Source organism: Papilio machaon, chromosome 9, assembly GCF_912999745.1.
Source record: "Papilio machaon chromosome 9, ilPapMach1.1, whole genome shotgun sequence".
NCBI lineage: Eukaryota > Metazoa > Arthropoda > Insecta > Lepidoptera > Papilionidae > Papilio > Papilio machaon.
Window position 1 is genome coordinate 6,144,918 of NC_059994.1, and position 23,606 is coordinate 6,168,523.

The 23,606-nt window shown below is 34.1% G+C and overlaps 1 protein-coding gene and 1 long non-coding RNA gene across 2 annotated transcripts; one reads left to right on the forward strand and one right to left on the reverse strand.

Annotated features, from left to right (window-relative positions):
* The first annotated feature begins 293 nt into the window (after window positions 1–293).
* On the forward strand, window positions 294–2,032 carry LOC123721259. The gene is given in 2 exon segments (XM_045679481.1): window positions 294–1,430; window positions 1,433–2,032. Coding segments are annotated over 2 exon segments (1,737 nt in total).
* Window positions 2,033–11,823: 9,791 nt separating this feature from the next.
* On the reverse strand, window positions 11,824–19,039 carry LOC123721229. The gene is made up of 3 exons (XR_006756183.1): window positions 18,943–19,039; window positions 18,617–18,667; window positions 11,824–11,885 (listed from the first exon to the last, which is right to left on the reverse strand). It is a non-coding gene; the product is annotated as an uncharacterized LOC123721229 (long non-coding RNA).
* Window positions 19,040–23,606: the final 4,567 nt, after the last annotated feature.

Consider the following 23,606-nt stretch of genomic DNA (forward strand, 5'->3'; position numbering starts at 1 on the left):
AACATTATGATTGTATTTTTTGTAATTGTGTAAACATAACTGTGCCAAAATAGTTGGGAGTAGAGTTAGATATCAACTGTATAATCCAACATCCAACTGTATAATTCGTCATTCTTACGTAGCAGATATGTTCTGATATTTGATAAACTGAATTTCCAATTAAAAAAAATATCATCTTATATATATAAAAGACCACCGGAGGATGGGCAGCAGCGTCCCTAGGTTACGGTGGAGCTACTGCGATCGCCAACCCGCCTGCCAAGCGTGGCGATTAAGGCACAAACCCCCCAATGATGGCTACAAAACGACCATGGCCCCTAGTACCCGGCGGCCCCACTGTTCCTGGTTACGGTAGCGGCCAGAGTGACGGTGGGGCAGGGGGTGCTAAGAATCCCCGGTTCGGATCCGGCTACCACAAACGACGACCCTTGGCCCTGGCAACACTAAACACGCGTACACTGCGTACGGACGAGAGGATCGCGGAGCTGGAAGAAGAATTGAGCAAGTTACGTTGGGACGTTATAGGGTTATCAGAAGTCCGAAGAGAGGGGGAGGACACGATAATCCTCAAGTCCGGTAACTTGTTCTTCTTCCGGGAGGGCGACCAACAGTCGCAGGGTGGTGTCGGGTTTATCGTCCACAAGTCCCTCGTGAACAATGTGGTGAAGATCGAGAGTGTGTCGACTAGGGTGGCGTACTTGATACTCAGAATAACCAAACGGTATTCGCTGAAGGTCATACAGGTCTACGCACCGACTTCGACACACTCCGATGAAGAGGTTGAAATTATGTATGAGGATATTTCACGAGCCATACATAGTTCCAAAACCTTTTACACCGTTGTCATGGGGGACTTCAACGCGAAACTGGGCAAACGGGACGGAGGAGAGCTGCGAGTGGGAAATTTTGGATATGGACAGCGCAACCACCGGGGCCACTTGCTGGCCGGCTTCATGGAGAAGGAGGGACTCTACATGATGAACTCCTTCTTCAGGAAGCAAGAGCAAAGAAAGTGGACCTGGATGAGCCCAGACGGTGCTACGAAAAATGAGATAGACTTTATCATGTCGACGAGAAAGCAAATATTCAATGATGTCTCAGTGATCAATGCGGTTAGAACCGGGAGCGATCACCGAATTGTACGAGGCACATTGAATATCGACGTAAAGCTTGAGCGCCGTCGGCTGTTAGGGTCTACGCTCCGGACAGCACCAATCCTAATCCAAAACTCCGAAAACTTTCAGCTGGAACTCCAGAACCGATTCGATTGCCTAGGGAGTAGCGTGGATGATATAAATGACGGGTTCGTGCAAGCAGTTCAGGCGGTGGGTACTAAGTTCTCTAAGACCCACCGTAGAAGCTCGTCCAGGAAACTCTCAAACCACACTCTTGAGCTCATGAGGGAAAGGCGAGACATGACTCTGCACTCCGAGTGTGAGTTGTCGACGAATATGTCTACCTGGGGCAGACTGTCCAGCTAGGTAGGTCCAACTTCGAGAAGGAGGTCAATCGCCGAATCCGACTCGGATGGGCAGCGTTTGGGAAGTTGCGAGATATCCTCTCGTCCCAAGATTTACCGCAGTGTCTCATGACGAAAGTCTTTGACCAGTGTGTGTTGCCAGCGATGACTTACGGAACTGAGACGTGGCCCCTCACTGCGGGCATCATTAGGCGGCTCAAAGTCACTCAAAGGGCAATGGAGAGGGCAATGCTCGGAGTCTCTCTGCGAGATCGCGTCAGAAATGATGCGATCCGCAGCAGAACCAAAGTAACCGACATTGCCCGAAGAATTGCAAACCTTAAGTGGCGATGGGCTGGCCACATTGCCCGCAGAACAGACGGCCGATGGGGCAGAAAAGTCTTAGAGTGGCGGCCACGGACAGGTCGACGCAGCGTGGGTAGGCCTCCTGCAAGATGGACCGATGACCTGGTCAAGGTTGCGGGAGTGCACTGGATGCGGGCGGCTCAGGACCGGTCATTGTGGCAGTCGATGGGGGAGGCCTACGTCCAGCAGTGGACAATTACAGGCTGACAATGATGATGATGATGATGATATATAAAAGAAAGTCGTGTTAGTTACACTATTTATAACTCAAGATCGGCTGAATCGATTTGACTGAAAATCGGTGGGCAGGTAGCTTAGAACCAGGAAACGGACATAGGATAATTTTTACCCCGCGCGGACGGAGTCGCGGGTAAAAGCTAGTTTAATATAAATCTAAGCACATGACACGTTAAGAGAATACATATTAATTATTACAAGTATTTCAGTAATATTGATAAGTCAACTGGAACGGTCACAAGTATGGTCACATAATATAAAGAACAATAAAACCTTCGTGCATTCAATTTAAGTTTTTAAATAAAGAACAATCTTGAAATGCATAACCCAGTCAGTCGCAGAAGTGCATCAGCAGAGTGCAGTTGCAAAAAGCGGTAGAGCTCCGGGCTCGGGGCTCGGGATGACTAATGATGTGGCGAAAGCGGCTGGGTATTCGGAAAAATACCGCTCGCTGCCGACCGTAGACAATGATTGAAATTCTGTTGATAATTGAGAATCGAGCAAGGACAGCTTCAAAAGGGCCGCGAGATACGTGTTAAGAATTTTTAAATACAGAATTTAAAACCGTCAGTTGTTTTTCCAGTTAAAATAAGGAATTGAGAAAAACAATTGAGTTAAAAACAACAGACAATACGTACTACGTCTACTGTTATATATTAACATGAACAGATAATAATAATAATAATAATAATAATAATAATAACTGCTTTATTGTAACACTCATATACACAATTATGTGGAAGCCTTGGTTCCTGAACTAGGGCAAAGCCCTGTGTTTCAGATGACAGATGAAAATCGATTTTGCAAAAAATACTGGCAAAAAATAAAATTAAAAAATATTACGTAATGCCAATACAAAAAAAACATGGAGATACTAGTTGACAATTTATAAATATGTTTTAAAAATAAAATAAGTGTTTACTAATGGAAATATAATTATTGGCTTCAGCGATTCAGATTTATAAGTTTTTGTTTTGACATTGGCTTTTGTTAGAGTTTAACAATTAACAATTTTTACTTTATGGCAATTAGTGTCAAGGATTCAATTCCGTATTGCTTGACTATCAGTCATTCGTAGTCCTTACTAATTACTACCAACTACAGTCGGTCTATACTCGTATATGTCTCTATATTTTATAGTATAAGGTGACAAACGAACAGGAGGCATCGCCCGAATAGCGAAGTGACCGCTACTCATAAACATCTACATTTTCAGATGCCTATTTTTAACCGACAGAGAGGAGCACATAGACGATATTTAACATTTCTACGCGTCCCTTTTTCGCCAAAACCACTTCTCTTCCTCCTTTAAGTATATGAAAAGGGTAGGAAAGAGACCAACCAACTGTCTTTTTTTTGTCACTGTTGAAAACAGTCACAGACATTAATATATAAAGATTAAAGACCTAACTGCAATTTTTACAAAATTAAATTTACTTTAATGTGAATTATTTGAAACGAACCTTCATCCAATATAACCCGGACGAACAAAGACCGGTAGGTACCTAAGACGATCCTTCGCGCCATCCGAGAAAAATAGTAGGGAATCCATTAATAACTGTCACCGCGGCTCCTTGTTAAATGCATACAATACTTGAAGCTTTTTAAAAGACTTACAAAGGAGACTTGGCTAAATTAAAAGTTTTTCGATATAGCCGCGGACGCGACATTGCACGGAACTAGAGGACGGATAATTATTGTATGGCGCATATGGTACTGCCTGCAAAACAAGTCGTGTGAAAAACATACTATGCCAGTCAGATGCAGTTTTATTTTTGCTCTGGTGTGATATTACTTCATATATTACTTATATTTTCTTCGCACAATCATCAACTGCAAAATTATACTTTGTGTACATATTTTTCAATATAATATATGAATAATTATGTTTATTATTGATTAACAATTATAATGAAACAGATCTATGTTAAATTACTTTGAGTATGTTAAATTAATCTGAAATAATTACCGCAAGTGACACAATTTATTCAGAATAATAACAAATCGTAGTTTGCTAACATTATAACTTAATGGAATTTTGGTTTACATTAAACTATTTTTGCTAACCCTACGTCGGTACGTAAACTAACGCAGGTTTGTAAAGAATCGTTTAAAGAGGGAAAAAATCAAAATTAATGATATTTGTGGCAGTCGGCAGTAGACGAGCAGGCAGTGTGACTGAATGCTCAAACCTAACGCACGCTATTCTGTTATTTTCCTTTAGCTAGGATTGTGTTTGCTTTCATAATTATATGAATAACTTAACGATAGCCTTATGTACCTATATCTGATATCATCGGAAGTAATTAAATTAAAAAAAAGATTTTTTTTGTTGTTGTCATAAAATAATACACTTCTTTTCTTTACATAAATTTTCTAATACGTATTTTAAGGCTAAAGGATTTTCGGTGATGTTAATTTCGTTTATACGAGATAATTGTAGACTTCATTCTCGCTTGTGTAAAATTGTTAATCAGTTTTTTCTCACCGATTTTTAACTACGTAATAAATAATTGTATGTTTCTTTTTTGACGGTATTATTGATATATCGGCATGAGTTCTGGTAAATTGAGGCGGTGCACTCACTTCCAATCATAGTGAGATAACATCAGCTCAGTTGAACGTAACGTGATGCCTTCAATGTTTTGACGGGGGCCTCAGGAAATGTGAGATTCAAAAAATTACACAATGTCAGTAGGCATTATTTTTTTCCGATTTATTTGTGTACAGGAAACTTAAAATGTTACAATCAAGGGTTTTTGAAAAAAAGAGACATTTGAAATCATTAAATAAAAAGAAAATGCGGAAAAAGCACAACACATAAAAATCTTAAGTATTGTGTATTTCTACATTAAAGTCACGTAATCTCCAATCTTCAAACTGTGATATTAAATAAATAAAAAAAAAAACAAATCAAACAAAATGTAGTAACACTTTAACGTATTAAATTACACTTATTAGTGCCAGATATCGATTAAGAAATTTTAATTAGTAAAAAATGAAGTGGCCAGGACTGGGTGCAATCAAAACGGGACCTCGTGACCCATTTAAAAGTTTTATATGTACGAACGGGACGCAAACGAGGGGAGTGATAAATGAACAACATCAATCAGATGAATTTAAGAGTTGCAAATTTTCACTCGCGACCCGAAGTTATCATTCCGAAGATGTCGGTTTGTTTTCAATGATAAAACGTTCCTGACTTTGTTTGACCTAGATGGATAATCTTAATAACATTATAAATGTGAATGTTACGATATTTCTTACAAGGTATCATCAGAATGGCTTCGTGGATCTGGATAAAATTTGGTACAGATGTGACATTGTCTGGAAGAACGCATAGGATCATAGATAAGATCTTACCTAGGATTCCAAAATTATGTATTGTTCCCGTGGGATACGTTTATTTTGTTTTTACTAATGTACTCGATAACTCTGCAACTGATTTACATATCTTATTGAAATTTGGCACAGATATAGAACATATTCTCGAATAACTCATAGTTCTATTTATTGTTATTTCGCGCCGATAAAATTGCATTCTAAATGTAGTATAATTTAAATTTAAATTTAAACTAATATTTCCTGGAGGCTACTGGCTGGCTGTAAGCTGCCAATACGCATTTCATATTACACGCATAAAAACAGCGCATTGCGAAAGATGAATAATACAATGGTGTAAAAAATAGACTATATTTTGAGTTCACATGAAGATGTCTTAAAAGTCTTTGAAAATGTCTTACTTTGTGTTACTTTTCAACATTGATATTCAAACATAATTTTAATACCGAAAATAATCTAAGTAACTTAAATTGTATGATAGGTACTCAATATGTGCCATCAATTTACACTATAATCTAATATTGACAGTTATATTAAAATCAATTAAAATACAATCAACAGGGCATGTTAAGATTGTTGTAAACATGGAGAGACGAAGTGTGACATTAATAACACGTTATCACCGGCGACAACTGCTATCGCCTATCCGCTACCGTGGACACACTTTTAATGTTACTTGTATCCGTAACTTAGGGACATCATCTAGAGTTGTTTACAATTTATTAAAGTACAAAAGTCTCATGAAAACATCCCATGACTAATACAAAAAAATTAGTAATATTATCGTCGACAATTGTTTGTTTTTATCTTAGAATATGGTATCGTTTGCAACCAGAAGATAAAAATAACTGTTTTCTATCATTAAATCTTTTTTTATAAGTATGATAAACAAGATTGATCAAGATTTTATTAGTTTCTTGTCAAAAATGTGTATTTTTAGGTAGAAAAAATATTCTGAATTATAATGCTCTAAGGATGTACACAAGAATTATGTATTATACTTACTGCCCTGTAAAACCATTTAAGTATCAGATCGTAGGAACCGTTTCTTCAAATTATCTGGTCTGCATCAGCTCATTACACTTCATTCACGACTGTACCGGTGTGGCTTAGATTAGAAACAGTTTTAGGTAAGTATCAAAAATATCTCTGTCATAAACTATTAATCAATGTTCGATAAGCCAACTCAAAATGGGCGGTCCTCTAGACCAGGTGATTTATTTTGTAAGTGTAAGCTGGACAGTTTATTAAGAGCTCCCGTGCAACATCTATCGTTTTCGATTGTCTTCAAATATTGTGAATTTAAAGGATCATGTTTTAATGGTTTAAACATTTTGCAATAATATAATTTCACTTTCTTTTAAAACAAACATTTTTTATTTCTCTACCCCTCTGCCCATACCGACGATATTTTTGTATTGATAGATCTGAGCTATATTGGTCTATAAAATATAGAAGAAACTTTGAATAATTTACAAAGCTGTTATCTCGAAACTTTGAAAGCTTCATGTTTGTTTTATGTGAGGCACGCTCTCTATTGCTTTAAAAGTGCCAACTTTGACTCAAAGCGTAAGAAACTGCGCCATCTGTCGTCGAGTAGCAAAATTAAGAAAATATTTTCTGAGTGAAATACTTCCAACAAATCTAAAAGAGGACGTTGTTAAAAAATTATTCCCGTTTGATATATAATTTTTTGTGTTGACAAAACTATCCTTTAAAAACAAATTTATTTACTTCGTCTTACCATATAAGTATATCATATACTCTGTAAAAATAGACCTTGGCAGGTATTGTTGGTTCTGTTAGCTCCGCTTTATAGAACACTTCTTAGCATGTTTTTTTTTTTCGTTAATTTATTATTGGCGACAATAGATATATCAACACCATCATCATTATCATCATCATCATCATCATCAGCTCAACCACATATCGCCCTCTATAAGGTGTATACCTCCCGCAAAGTGCACCATGATGATCGATAAATATTCCCCCCCTAGAGCCAATATTCTTAGCATTATAAATGCATTGAAAAATAAGTCCGAAAACATGATCGTATCTATCATATTTATTAGCATTACATTCCATTTCTGATACCCTAGTATTAACTTTCTAAGTCACAATTTGTTTCATTGTACTAAACTGCTTACTATTGTAATCCATTGCAAAATGGGGTTCAGAACCCTTAAACCTACTACTACAATATTTTTCTAGGTAATCGTTAAATATATGAAATTTAATTAATGTATGTACAAAGATGAAGTAAATGAAACTACTAATTATTTTTACTGTACTATATATTACACAAATAAAGCAACTTGAAATTCGTTGGCAATCTTGTATCTAATTAAGAAAGCTAGCTGTCCTTAAAAACTAATATATAAAATTCTCGTGTCGTGGTGTTTGTGGTTAAACTCCTCCGAAACGGCTTGACCGATTCTCATTAAATTTTGTGAGCATATTCAGTATGTCTGCGAAACGGCCAACATCTATTTTTCATATTTAGTTTTTTTTAACTGACAGAGTCGCGGGCGACAGCTAGTATTTACATAAAAACTAGCTAAGGTAATGAGCAAGAGTGCTAATCATAAGCTTTAATTTCTAGCAACGAGGTGAAGCGCTGGCAGCAATTCAGTTTAATTAATTTTCCATTATTTTTGGTGTCTCCTATGGACTTATCACTTCTTGTTCCAGACTTTCATTGGCAAAACATTAACAAAATGATAATGTTTAAAAATAGATTTACTATTTGTGGCATAACGCCTTAAGTTCCAACATCAACTTTACATTTCATGTTTCTTTTCCTTGGGCAATCAATTCCTCTTTCCTATACAAAGGCTATTCTTGTACAACTCATGTTAGTTGCCAACTGTTGATATATATATAGTCTATCAGATAAACCGATTACATGATCGGCATATTTCAGTTGTAAAAAGAAATGCTTTGATTTTTTTAATTATACTCCAGAGATTCGTGTGAAAGACAAGAAGTAACAATCATTTACTTTTCATTTTCTAAACGGGGTAAAATAATACCAACATTAATTCTAGAAAGATTTTATATCATGTTTCATTAAAAATAAATTGGATACACGGTACATAAAGCAAAACAAGATAAATGTCATATGTTATACCATCAAACCCGATGAAAAACTGAGGAGTAAACATTGAAGTAAACATAAGTTATTGTTGCTTACAAAATCATCCGAGCACTGCTCATGTTATTAAATAAAGTCCTAGAATTCAAAATCAATCCATAAAATAATGATACAATAGAAAATTCATTTTTCGTATACACTTGTATACTAGTTAACGATGAAATTTAATAAAGCCTAAGGTAGATTTTAAAAACTTCTCTAAGTATGCTAGTATCAGTTACAGTAGTAGTTATTAATTATACCTAATTGCTACGAGTAAAACACAATAGTAGGCAGTCTGCGAAACTTAGACGTGAGTAACTGAGTCTTAAATCCTTTAAAATCTCCAAAGGTTGTGTCAAAAGAAATATTGTAGTCGGTTTTAAAGATTTTATATTATAGAATTTAATTTACTGTTATACTGGTCATCGTTGGTTAAATTTCCTGGTAAAATAACATCAACTTAAAAGTTCACAAATATTTATTTCTGGTGACGATACAAGCACAATATCGTATCCCTTCCCTATGTTCTGCGGTTACTACTTTTCGGTGAACTATTTTAATACTAATACACCAAAAGAACTATCAACGTTAATCATTAAAAGCAGTACAAAATATAGAAAAATCTTCGAAGAGTTCTTTCTTCGTTCTTTCGTCGTTGTAGTGGTTTTGATTTAGTAGCGAGGTCTTCCAGCCGTGAGATACCTGTAGAGACGAGCTTCTGATAACTATAAACTACAAAAGCCCGGATCTACAGGGTAGATCACGAATGTGCCATTTAGTTCTTCTTTCTTCTTTATCAGCTAGCCTTTCTTCTTATCTTCTATCTTCTCTATAAGGATCCGCGTTGACCGGGTTGTCCAAAGCAACTGCAGCGTCAAGAATATCTGAAACTGAAAGTTATTTCTTAAATACTTCTCATAGATTAGGTTTTTGTAATAATTATCAACCCCTAACGAAACTAGTTAAAACCTAGCAATAAATTCTTTTAATTTTTATGTATGTTTGTATAATATTATAACCTTAATTCTTTTGACTTTGTGAATAAAATATGTATTCAAGTTGTCTACAAAGATGGAAAATGATCTCGAATAAATTCTGTTTTTAGAGCACAAAGACACCCACAAATCAAATGAATCGCGAAGTAAAACGAATAAGAAACCGCACAAAAAAGTATAATGTCAGTATTTTCCTGCAAATCATTCCGACCATTGTGTACTGATAGTGTAGTAGAGAAAAGCGCGGTATTACAAAAAGGTTCACTTAATTGAGCGGGGAGGGATGCTGAAAGGCGAACGGCCATTGTTTCCCCGCGGAGCTTTTGTACCAGCTCGATCGCCTGACTAAATTGATGAGTCATGAATTGACGTAAGCAATTGATATTTAGCCCCCAAGCTCGCGAACTCATACTAACTGACGTACGATTTATGACGTTTAATTTAATGTCGACTTAGAACACTGTAATTTCGTTATTGTCCAAATTATATTGTAAAGGGAAATAATTGAAACGATTTTTTTCATCATCCCCGAACTGTAGGTCGATGTAACATCTTATCTTACCGTAAATGCCGTTTTAAATAATGTACACTATCAAACATATACATTACATGTACATATATCTGTAATAAACAGATCTTATATACTTAATTTGCTGTCCATTTACATATATTATGCAAACGGACTTTTACATACTAAATATTGTTATGTGTCAAATTGTCAATATAATTAACGCTTTGCCGAATCACGAAATTATAAATTCACGAGTAATTAAGCTCCAAACTACGAAATACATTGTAATTGTACAAATGTAATTAATTACGTAATTGTGCTAATTTACAAGCACATACACAGTTTAAGCACCGCTTAATTGAATCGCATTAATAAATCCCGTAATGGTATAGAATTCAAGGCGAAATCTACCGGCAATTAGTCGAAACAGATCAATGGAGCATTACTGGTGCGGGGGATGAACTAAATCCCCGAATCGCCCTCCATTTACCACCCCCAGGCTTTGTATAGTGTCGTCCTGCCATCATTAATCTTGCACGCCGTCGAGCAAACAAGATTCTCTCAGTAAGAACAATTTTAGAGTTGTTACTTGTCGATGTTGGTAACTATCGATATCGAGGTTGTTAAAACTGTCGAAGTTTTGATGTCATTTACGATTTTACAAAAATAAATGCATAGACATGAAATTGAAAAACAGATAAGGAGCTTACTTAAATGACTCATCACATGCTTACTTTAAAAGTTAGTGATTCCAACGTATGGTTTTTAATGATTGGTATGATGGACACATCAAAACCTGTAAAAGTATTGAGACTAAAGTAAGTAAATAAATTCTAAAGTCTGTCCAGTGTTCAATTAATTTATAATTGTCTGAGAGTAAAGCTTAGAAGATTTATTTCGCTGCGATCTGAAAAACATCGTGAATTTTATCGACATCGGGTAATCTCTAGCTGTCAGTGATGGATTTCCGCGGAACGTATATAAAAAGGTTTCGCCGCAACTCAACGACTAACACGCGAAGATTCTATTCTCTATTGAAGCCCCTTTGAAATATTACGTATAATAAGGACAGAGATATCTCATTCCACTCAAACGGAGTGCTTGAAAGATGTGGCGAGGTCTTTCCTTTTATATAAAATACTTCGCGACCTTTATATACCTTATTGTTATAGCAGACAACTCATAATTTACCTACTAAGTAAAATCCTGAAGAGAATTTAAAACGTGTTAATGTCTTTAACACATATGTCCGTAAAATCCTCACTAAATTTGAATTAGATAGCTAAATGAATTTAGCTATCTAATTGACTGTTATTGATTGAAATCAATAACAGTCACATTTTTAAAGGATATTCTTACAGCGTATTCAAATCTAGGAAATATATACCATAATGTTTCATTAGTCTTCTCGTTATAGTCCTTCCTCTGTGTCATTTGCGGTCCACTGTTTTTCGTATTTGATTGGATGCTTGTTGGAAAGAATGGATGACATTATAAGGGATCACACTCACTTGTAAATTGTAGGAAATAGCAGTTAATTCACTCAGTGTTGTTGAGATATCTTTTAAAATTTTGAACTGTTGTCCAGCTAAAATAATTATTATACAATAAATGAAGACTTCGGTCCTGCAAGAATGAAGCGTACATCTTCCTTAAAGAACGGTATCACATCTGCAGTTCGTCTAGTGTTGCGGGTAAGCGTCGAATCACTTAATATAAAGAGTACCGCTGCTCCTTCGTCCCCTTATCCTATAAAAACATATGAAATAAATCTTACCTAAAAGATGTTTACTCCGGTTACCAGTTTAATCATATTCGTTGTTTTCCCGCGGGTCGCTCCTGAAATGTTCAATCGCAAATGTTACATTTCAATATGGCAACCGAAAAAAACATAACTTTTATTTCAACCGTCCCATATTTTACGCGAAAGCAATATGTCTTCGGTTCCATCTGAGAGGAGCACATATTTTATAAAGCTTGAACAAGTTTAATAAAATTACGAAACGAACGACATGAAATTAAAAATGTTGCCGATGTCGGTAATAAATATCTGAAAGTTTTTACAATATTAAGATGAAATATGAGAGTTATGTTTTGACGTTTGCTTATATTGAACGTTGAAATATTGTTTTCTCATTGTTTACTTTACTCTCCCTTTTATATAAATTTATTATTATGTTTTTGCAATAATCAAGCAATTTGAAGGCCTAAAACGTACTTAAGTCAGATTAGGCTATCTATTATACCCTATTTCCTTAGTAAATTGTTCATACATTCAGGCCTACATTATGCTAGCCATTTATAAAAGTTTCCTCTTAATAATTCACCTCACGAGTTAACTTTGGGCACACGGTTTTAAGAGATAAGTTTTCGCGGTGATTTAAATTTTGTTTCGTTTTTGTTAAGCAAATTAAGAGGTTTCGAAGCAATAGGTATTTTTTTTAAATAATACGGCAATACTCAAAATTGTTTTCAGCCTGTATGATATTGGTTTCTAAATGATATTGTATTAAACTTGTCCTACTACATATAAAAAAGCAGTTACTATAAATAACACACTTATATAAAGTGAGCATTACATAGCATATAAACCAAGTGACATAATCTGTTTAATATTAGCTAAATGGAGCTTGGAATACATGAATATTACTGAGAGTTAAATGCCTTGGGATATAGTCGCTTGGCCACGATCCAGTATTACATGAGATTTATGTACAGCGACACGTTTTACATGTTACGATCAATACTGGGCGTGGCCATAAGCTTACGCGTTTGCAGTAAAACGTTTTACTGCACATAAACATTTTTGTACTCACCGTATAACGTGATACAGTTGTAAACTTTGAGTTTCCATTACTAAAATACTCGTTGAAAAACATATCTGTTATATAATTCAAAGAGTAAAAACAGAATGACAACATGTTTTTGCAAAAATGTAACTCTACATATAACAACTAAACTTGGTGTATTCTAAAATGTAAAGGGGTTAAATTTTATTATATCTTGTACAAAATTACCTACTCTTATAAGTATTTGTATTTTTGTTTGTTTTTTAGTTTACGGTTACATTTTATAATCGTGAACGGAAATAACCTTTTTATTTATGACATACTTTGGTTGGATAGGCCTATAAAGTGTAAAGAGATGTGCCATAATTCCAATATTTAACATCGAAAAAGCCCGAAATACTGTTCCATCGTTACCCATCATCTCTGCTTCAGTGTATCAAGTGTATAAAAGTAATTGGATAAGAAAAATTTAAGATATTCCTTTCCATGTCTACCTTTATACTTATATACATAAAATAGAATCTAACAAAAACTGCTAATTTTATTACCCTGACTTAAAAGACGTGAAAATTGATTCAACAGCTAAAATAGCTGTTAATATTTACTAAATAACAACCGTTAGCAGTTAATTAAAGGATATGAAAAACAAAACAGCAAAGAAAAAACATGGGAATAATTTAATTTAACAACGAGAATGGCACAAGTGTCGGACACGGCGTGAAAATTAATGTTAGAAGAAAACGTGCTATAATAACCGCTCGTTGGTTATAATTAAAATATTAAATTGCAAGGAATATTTTAGCTGAATAAAACGAAAAAAAATTAAGTTATGTAAGCTAACATTTATTTCTTTTAAATTAAAGTCGGAATGTCTGAAAATGCAATTATATACTTTAATTTATGATAGCAGTACAGTAAATCGTGCAAGTGTCCCCTTAATTGTAGTTCCGGAAGCGACTGTACCGCTGGTATGCAGTTTGTAATACGTATACATTACATAGTCCAGGCTGTTTCAACTTAATTTAGCTCCAGACTGCAGTCTCTATGTACAGTGCGGCAACAAACTTTAACTACGCCCATTAGATGCAACATAAAACAGTGTTGAATAAACTCTTACAACTGCAATGTTAAGTGTAATAAAAACGTTCAACAAATTAAACTGAATTATTTACTCGTGGTAAGGTAACTGTGGATTTCTACTAAAACTACTTTCTAGAAACATATTTATTGTTTAGGTTTTTAAAAGAGAATCTGGGGGATCACATTTCGATGTGTTACACAACTTGTGTATGAGTTTGGCGGCCTACCTCCACTAATAGAGAGACATCAGAAGAAGAAGAAAGGTTCACTTTTCTGTCTGTCTACTCATGATGTCTATATGATTCGGAGACAATAAAATTAGTATGAATTGATCTAAATTTTCGAGCCCTCGAAAAAAAAACAAAAAAAAAATTCTAGTATTCACAGTGCACGGCTATTAGTTAATTACGTAAAGAGCGAATCGAATATATTTAAAATGTAATAAGAGAAAATTGAGTTCAATGTAATGTAGCAATTTGTATGTAGTCAGAGCTCCAGCATTTAGACGCCGGCTTTTGTTACTGGCGGAGCTATTAGCAGAAATTGCATTTGCATATCGTACGTTACCCTATTTGTCAGTCCAAGAGAGAAGAAAAATCGGAATGAGAAAAGAGATCATGAAATTGAAGTAATTCGCAACGAATATCTAAGAAGGTGAAATTTTAATTTTAAATATTAAAAAAAAAAAAAAAAATAAGTAATGAAAGAAAAAGTATGTTTATTTTTATAATACAGATAACATATCTTTTAATCTAATTAATTTATTAATGTAAAAATAAAGTTGTCTCCTTTAAATTTAAAGATTTCAGGTATGTAGCAAGAAATACTAAATCATTTTCTTCGTTTTAGTAAAGTTAATTGGCATTAAGTATCCTTTTAAGTTTAGATAAGCTTAGATTTTAATTTTATCACCTAAGCGAATTTGGATAAAATTCTTAGCGTAGGTAAATTTAAGTAATTATATCAAATAGTCTTTAAGTTAAACTCCATAAGCTATGAAATAATTACTAGCTTTCTGAATCTGGTTTATTACATTTTAATCCGGGTGTTGAAACAAAATGGCCGCGCGGTGTGCGAGGGTTGGGATATAAGGGTAGCTTAACTCCAGTGAAGCGACATCTATAACTCTAGAGAGCTAACATTAATTTGTAAATTATTTAGCGGGAAAAAAATAATTGTATTTTAATAGAATTTATGGTCAAACCTACTGAGGGAAAACAAAACCCAAGGAACCATATTTTTGAATACCTAATAATACCAAATAATCGTCTTTTGCGTCATTATCGGGTAGCCTACTATTAGGCATAAGCAATTTTAACAGAGATTTCTCTAATAGTCTTCGATTTCATCACTAATAACTAAGGCTATAGTCAAAATCCCTTCTGCAAGAATCCTAATTTAACCAATTTTTTTTCGAATTTTTTCTCCTAAGTTATTTCTGGTGTTCGAATGCAGCAAAGAATGTAATAAATGACAAAAGTTATTGCTCATTTCGTTGAGAAACACCTATTAATACGTATTTGTTAGTTTTGTGTTAAAGAAAAGGTAGAGAGAAATTCCTATTTACTATTTTTTTTTTTTTTACAAAATTCAAGACAAATATGCAAGTAATTGGTAGCAAAGTTTTCGGATACCAACCACAAGAAGCTTATTTTCCTAAAGAGTTCCTTTTAATAAAGTAAAGAGGTAGGTCGTTTATAATTTCTTTTAGATAGGAGAATGGAGACTTGTTAAGACAATCTCCCTAATTTACGACTTAAACAAATGGACTGTTCAAAGATTAAAGTCGTAATTTTCATTTACGTTATTATAACGAATGGAATTAGAGATAAAGGGCATCTTGAATTTAGTCGCGTAATAAAAGTTTGTAGGCGAGACTTTGGTAGGATGCTCATTAGTTATTCATTTTCATTTTCGTAGTTGAGCCGCTAATGTTGACTCAAATTTTACGTTCTCGAGGTGATAAAATTTTAACTCACCGTGGAGTAATAAGCTTGGGTTATAATTTTTCGGACCTAATATTTTTGGATATGGAAACTACGCAAATTTAGGAAATTACCATCTTCCTAATAAATTTTATGTTTAATTATGGTAATGAGTTTTAACTATTATATTTATTAAGGTCCCGTAACTATTATTTTCCTTGAGCAGTTAAAATTTGAACAACGGGTTTAAATTAATACGTGAATTTTACACCAGATGGCAGGCACGTTGTATCTCAAGTACTTATAAGATAAGACTTACATTTTAATCTTGTTCTTTTCCATGTTCTTATATCTATTAATTGGTTGAAATCATTATTGAAAAAATATTTGTGATTTACTACTGCATGAGCAAATAATAAACTTTATTTAAATAATGTTCCTCCGTAAAGTTTTTAGAAATTATAAAAGAAATCTTTAAAAAAAAATTAAATTACCCAAAATTCGTACTAGTTCATACTAGTATTATCTTAAAATACTTATTATTATTAGTATGTGCGAAAAATCCCAAACGTAAATATAGAAAAATGGAAATTAATACAAGAACTTCCTTCATACTTTTATTGACAAGAATTGAAACAATGTTTCACTTAAGTACCTAAATAAAGCAGCACTTTTCCTCGCTAAGGAAAATAAATTTACCTTATTGTAAGCCTCCATTGCTATAAACAAAAACATCCCCAGAGGCGTATTTACGCTATTATAGTAAATTGGTTGAACTACATCAGAGGTCGCTGGAGAGTTAACTGTTTATCTTGAACGAAAGAGAAGGATGAAATTGTTTACCTAGAATGAGAGTGAGGAAATACAACCAGTATTGATATGAGAATTAATCTTGGCTCGGCAGTTTCATTGTAATGAATTGCTAAGAAAACTGCCAGTTCATTATCGTATAAAAGATTTGCACGGAGATAGAGAATAAATACCCAGTGCGTTATTGACACCCTTGTAATCTTTATTCGACTAAATTAGTGAAATATACATTAATTAGAAGAATTTTGAGTTTCAACATTACTTTTTCTCAATATGACTGGTCTATTTCGCATATGACGAAGATATTAATTTAATACTATTTAAGAAATTATTTCCTTGTAAATATGGAATATGAAAATCTTGTTAAATGACTAAATAAAACAGACGCCAGATATTGTAAAAGACGTAACGTCTTTTTCCAAATTCATAGGATCTAAAAAATGTCAGACATTGACCATTGAAATTGCTCGGACAAAGGAAAAACGTTGGTACCAAAACCTAGAGTTTTGTAGCTAGTTGAACATGTACCCATTTGCCGTTCATTGCCCTTTACTTCCAAATATTTTTGAGAGAAAACAGAATTACGAAACCGAAAAACGAATTTCCATCTAAACTAACCAGGAATGGGACTTCATTATCAAAAATTATTACTTATGTGTAACCAGAGGATTATTAGCAAAATCAAAAAAAATAATTACTTGTTGTTCGTGTCTTTTCAAATCCTTGCTTAAACTGGGTTGTCTTCCTGATATCTTCAGCTCTCTTGAGCGCAAATTATACCCAACAGTGTCGTGAAATCTTGCGTTAAGTAACAAGTTTGTATAAGACATGTCTTTAATATAAAAAAATAAGCGTAATTTTAATCCGACTGACAAGAGGGTAATGTAAGTTAATTTTTACGTATGTGAGTTAGAATATTTGTAAATTCCAGTGTGACGGCCCAGAGCCGAAAGGAATGAACGTTGAAGTTTGTTTAGTTTAGATTAAAAACAACATCTGTGTTTAAAGTATAGCCAATAGATGGCGCTATTTCGAATTTCAGTATTCAGAATTTCAGTAACGAGTTCGAATTTCATTCATCACAACTATTTTAAATCGCTTAATTAGTTTTCTTGATTTTTTTGAACATATCCGAAGTAATGAAGTATTTTGTATTAAATTAAAATTTATTTCGTTTAAATTAAAAAAAGTGTTGAAACCTTTATTTAAAAATTTAGCCAATAGATGGCACTATTTCATCCAAAAGAGAGAGTTTGGTTATTTTTTTAAGTTAAGGTTAGATTTTTACATTGCAAATCGTTTTTGCGATATTTTAGTGTAATGTAAAAACATTTTAGTTTATTTCATTATTATTATTATTTTTTGTTAAAAACCTTTGTTTTGAAAAGCATCCAATAGATGGCGCTATTTCATTAATCACAGCCCATCAGGCTTGTAATTTTTTTAATTTGGGCTTTTTTTATTTAGGTTAAATATTATAATGTACCCAGGAATTAAAGAGATTTTCTTAATATATTCATTTTATATTAAAGTTAACTTTAAAAAATAAAGAATTGTAACATTTGCTTTGTACAATAAATAGCTTCTTCATTAATTATAAAGACTTCTTACTACGTTTAATAGAATAATGAAACGTTTAGTAGTAAATAATAATGTAATAAAAAATTGTGGTCTTTGTAACGAAAAACTATCTACTGTATTACTATTTTCTATTTCAATACCCTCTGAGTTTTATTATTTTTAATTCTTGAAGACTTAAAACGTAAAATTAATTCGCAAATAAAAATAAATTAAAAAAATATAAACAGTAACAAAGAATTAAGAAAAATTAATACGCACGTAATAATTTTTTTATGAACACATAAATTAAAAAACGTAGAAAAATTTAAATTTCGCATTTTAAATAATATAACAGAAATATTTCAAATAAAAATAAGCTTACAAAAAAATTAAAACCATACATTACCTATAAGACGACTGCCTTGCGCACCAAAGCCACGCACACGCCCCAACTCGTCTGGAAAAGCACATTACAATATTAATTTTTCATGTTCATAACAAAATTCTACACTCTTAAAAATATGAAACGTAAATTGACAATAGTTTGAGAGGAATGAAAACAAAATTGAAACGACACGTCAATACCGTTTGCGCATGTCAGGCGGCGCGGAACGGCGAGACAAGGCGCAGAAGGGAGCTATCGACGCAATCAAATTTTGATAAAAGATCCCTTCTGTTTCACAAATGATGATGACAGATGTTTTATAAAAAATTAGCGCTGCTGGAACTTACCTTGTTAAAATCTTCATCTTTTTTCTTTGCTCAGATATCTTGAATTTGAAATTAAAAATTCTGCAGAGTATGGATACGAGGTGTCGTTATCGGCCACGGCTCGATCGCGTCTAACTTTGCGGCGAGCCGCGCCCCAACACGCTACTTGTACTGAATCTCTACCCCTATACCGAGTATCGGGTGGCGACATCGATCTTTCGCTTAAACCTTAACTTTGCACTCATTCTGCAAAAGAATCTACACCATATTACTACGAGTTAGAGTTTCAAATTGATTGGTCGTCACGCGAGTTGAGCTGTTTTAATGTCTGCCGATAGCGTTTTGGTACCCGGGGATGCTGCGCAGAATAGAAGCGCAAAATATGATCGAGACTGCGAGGCGCTGGCGGGTGGGGAGCGGCGTGAACAGATAGGGGATATTTGAATAGACGTCGCCGGCTCTCTCGCACTGCCGCCGCGCCACCGGGCCGCCGGGCGAGGGGTGCAGGGTGCAGGGTGCAGGGTGCTGGATGTGGGGCGCGGGACGAGCGGGGCCCGATACTGTCGGATACACTGTCCGCGGTACAAATCAGCAATGTACAGCGCAACGAATGTGCAGCTTCCATTGCTGCTTTTATCGGTGTTCCTACTTACTTAGAACTCCTAGCAAAAAACGAAAGAAAGAAAAGAACGTCAGATAATTGAATCTACCCTCATTACATTATCTGCGAAGCAAGATGTTTCTAAGGAAATTGTATTCATTTTTTTGTTTATTGTAACTATGTACTCTGCTATGTATAATTCGATGCGAATTTTACATGACAATGGGAAGTTGAGTACATAATCTATCTACGTCTACTTCATTTTGCCAATCATTGACTTTCATAGCAAATATCAATTGGTGTGTCTGTTACATTACTGTACTAACTTTATTAATTCTGAGATAAAATGTAAACCAAACACCATTTCACGTTTTATACCTTCTATTTACATATTTCAAACTATCAGAAGACATACTTATATAGGCTATCAGTCTATCAGACGATCAGTGACTACTGATTTTTTGGAGATAATGATAGTAATCAAATGAAATATTCAAGGATTATGTATTTATTTCCGTTATGTTGTCAGTAAATTAGTCAGATAATTATCTACATAAATGCTGAAACATTTACTTTAAAATTTTCAAAAATATTTACAACATTAAGAAAAAATAGATAAGAAGTAGTTGAAAAAACCCAATTTGTAAAGCAATAACTAGAGCAAGAAAGATTTATGAATGAGTAATAAAAACTATTCTATATCTCAGGTTATATAAGAGACATATCTGGGAAATTTACTAACCAACGTAGCAAGCATAACCAAAGCCGGGCTATATCCCACAGGATTAATACACGAGTCAGGATCGCACCTAGAGCACGTCTAGCCGACGTAAATTCATTATGTAGCAGTCACTCATAACAACATATTGTCAGGATTAACTGCCGGTCAGACCACCGCCTCGATAAATCCCTAACGACGTCAAAAAAACCAGAGAACAGAGAATAAGTAACCAAAGAAAGTTACATTATATTTTAAACGTTATAGTAAACATGTAATTTTATAGCTGTTCTTACTTAAATTAAGAAATCGTCGTCTTTATAGTGTCTAGTCTCTATAGAGGTAGTGTCACACTTAGTTATTACAAAGTTATCACTTGGGATTTTCTCTCACTAGGCGTCCTTATTGTTATTAATTTAAGTCAATTAAAAGATAGCAATCACTCGCTTACCACACACATGCAGCTTCAAATTTGATCGACAAAAGTAGTTCTTCAAAACTCACTTGTCTTCAGGTTCTGATCGACATAACTGTGGACAAAAGTAATTGTTTAGTGAGGGACATAGAACTTATTTTTTTAAATACATATTATCAACGTATTTATATAAAGAAATAAAGTCCTAGCTCTAAAATAAAATATCTCCAATGAACTGAGATTTGAGGTGGGGTTGTCATGTTTTTAATCTAGCCAGCCCACTTTCTTTTGTTAACAACCAGTTCCTTTTTCACGTAAAAATTACCTTTGAAACGTTTTTCAGTGGCAATGTTTAAATACATTGTTTTGTTGTTAATTGATCATGAATGTTCTAGCAAAGATAGGTAGCTAGAACACGACCAGTCTAACGAATTACTTGGCTCAGCAGCATGCTCACTGCGCCAACGTTGGATATTACTGTCGTGAGAGAACCACAGCACAAAGGCTAGAATTGACCACGAATTACGACGCAGGTATCGATTTTAATTAAACTGAATCAGTTATTTGGTTATTATGATTAAAAAAGTACTCCCATCAGATGTGGTCTGTAGTGAAGTTTCTAGGTTCAATAACCGTAGTATTAAATTCCAGCGTTATAATAATTGAGTTAAAACACATTGCTGTTTTTGTTTTTTCGAATATGAGTAGGGCAACGGAATTCCATAGACGTATCTTTTGTTTTAGTTAAAATAATTCCTTTTATACTAGGACTCCAAAAGCAACAACAATAATGCGATAGTAACAAAGCATGTATTTGCAAAGTTCTCCGTTTAGAACTAAATAAGCAACAGTAAGTTTTATTATTAACATGTTAATTACACTGTGTGGCAGTTTGTTGGTATGGTTCCAAGTTGCGTGTACTTATTCTGAAAACTTGATAACATATAGACTGCCTCTTGTTTAATTCAAATTATAGGCTAACATCTTATGATCACTTGTTCATGACTTTATTTTTAGCACTGAAAATACTTTTTTCATTATTATTAAAGAAGCTTGATCACAATCCCATTTGATTATCAAGTTATTATCTAAAGATAATCTTACTAATATTATAAATGCGAATGTTTGGATGGATGTTTGTTTGAAGGTATCTCCAGAACGGCCCAACGGGTTTATGAGATTAAATTTGGCACATATGTAGATCATAGTCTGGAAAAACACAGCGGACGGAGTTGTGGGCGACAGTTGGTATTGTATATATAGTTTTTAAAACTTTAACCTTATTGTTATATCAACAGTGATTAATAAAGATGAAGAAGGCAAAGTTTGTGTATTATTTCTTTAATCAAAATAAGTACATAAAATAAGGAAACCTAATTCGAAAATAAATTTAGCTCCTTTTATTGTTTCTATTAGGAATAGCTTTCTTCGAGTTGCCAGAATAGTACTGTAACTGAAATTGCAAGCATAATCCCCATCGTCGATGCAAGTTGGTGTTGCAGACTGTCTTGCTTTAATTTTGTATGAAGTGCACCAACTATACACTATCTACTGTTGAAATTAAATGTGGTTACAGATTCAGCTGCCATTTTCCTATGTTTTGAAACGGTTTTCCTGCATTGAAACGGTGAACTTTTATTTATTTGGTTTAAATTTTTAACTCTTCACTTTGCTGAGTTCATACCACTGTTACAACTTGGCATCATTACCTGATAATATTGACAAACAAAAAGTATTCGTCCCAAATACCTGCTATTATACATGTTAATAAATTGCAGCAGGAATATGTCAACTATAGAAAAATACCTACCTCCCTAAGACTTCAAAAGTACCTTCTCAGTCAGTAAATTTTCTGTGTTTAGGTACGATTCTCTTAGATAGAGCTTCCTTAACCAATATATTGATTCTGTAGCAAGGCCATCCCGTCCCATTATACATATTTCATCGGGCAACCGTACCCGGCCATTAGTTCGCTAACATGTACCGAGAGCATCGTTACGTTACCGACCTGATAAATCTTACAATTGCCTAAGTTTAACTTCAACTGTTAAACGAAGCAAACACGGATATATGTTAAACAATTAGCTACTATTTCATTAATTGTACTTCTTTGATAGAAAGTTTAAAATGTAAATTTTTAGGATATAACTGATCTTTACATATTTCAATTCGAGATCAGAACTCAAGTTACAGTTTCTATGTACAACTATTTAGCATCTATGTACATAGGTACTCGTATATAAAACAAAATCGTACTATCTACACCATTTATAAATGAAGATCGACTAGACTGATGTTTTGGCTCGGTTTTTGTTTATTCGTGTTATTTTAATAATCATTTATTGACAACTAGACGGAACGAAGTTCTCCGGGTCAGCTAGTTTTGAAAAAAAAAGTTTTTAATCTATGATTGAAATTAAAAAGATAATGTCATTAACGACCGTTATCCTTAGAGCGTCGGTGGCTCAGGGGTTAAGCACTTGACTTGCAATCTGCAGGTCCTGGGTTCGAATCCCGCCATGTACCAATGTGTTTTTCGATTTTCGATTTACATATGTACATCTATCCGACGTTCTTACGGTGAAGGAAAACATCGTGATGCAACCTGCACATATCTGAGAAGAAATTCAATGATATGTGTGAAGTCAACCAACCCGCACTTGGCCAGCGTGGTTGACTATGGCCTAGTCACCCCTAAATTGGGGTAGGCCCCGAGCCCCTCGGTGGGGACGTATAGTGAGCTGATGATGATGATCCTTATCGTTTTTTTCTTGAGAAAACTAGTATTGATTGAAAATGAGTGCATACAATTCTGAATGTCAAGTGTGAAAAAAATCATCTAGTTTATAACCTAAATGCAAACGGCTATGCTTTTTTGCATACAGAAGTACAAATTATTAAAATAAGACTATTCATTTTAAACGATGTTCATAACAATAAAATTTAGATCA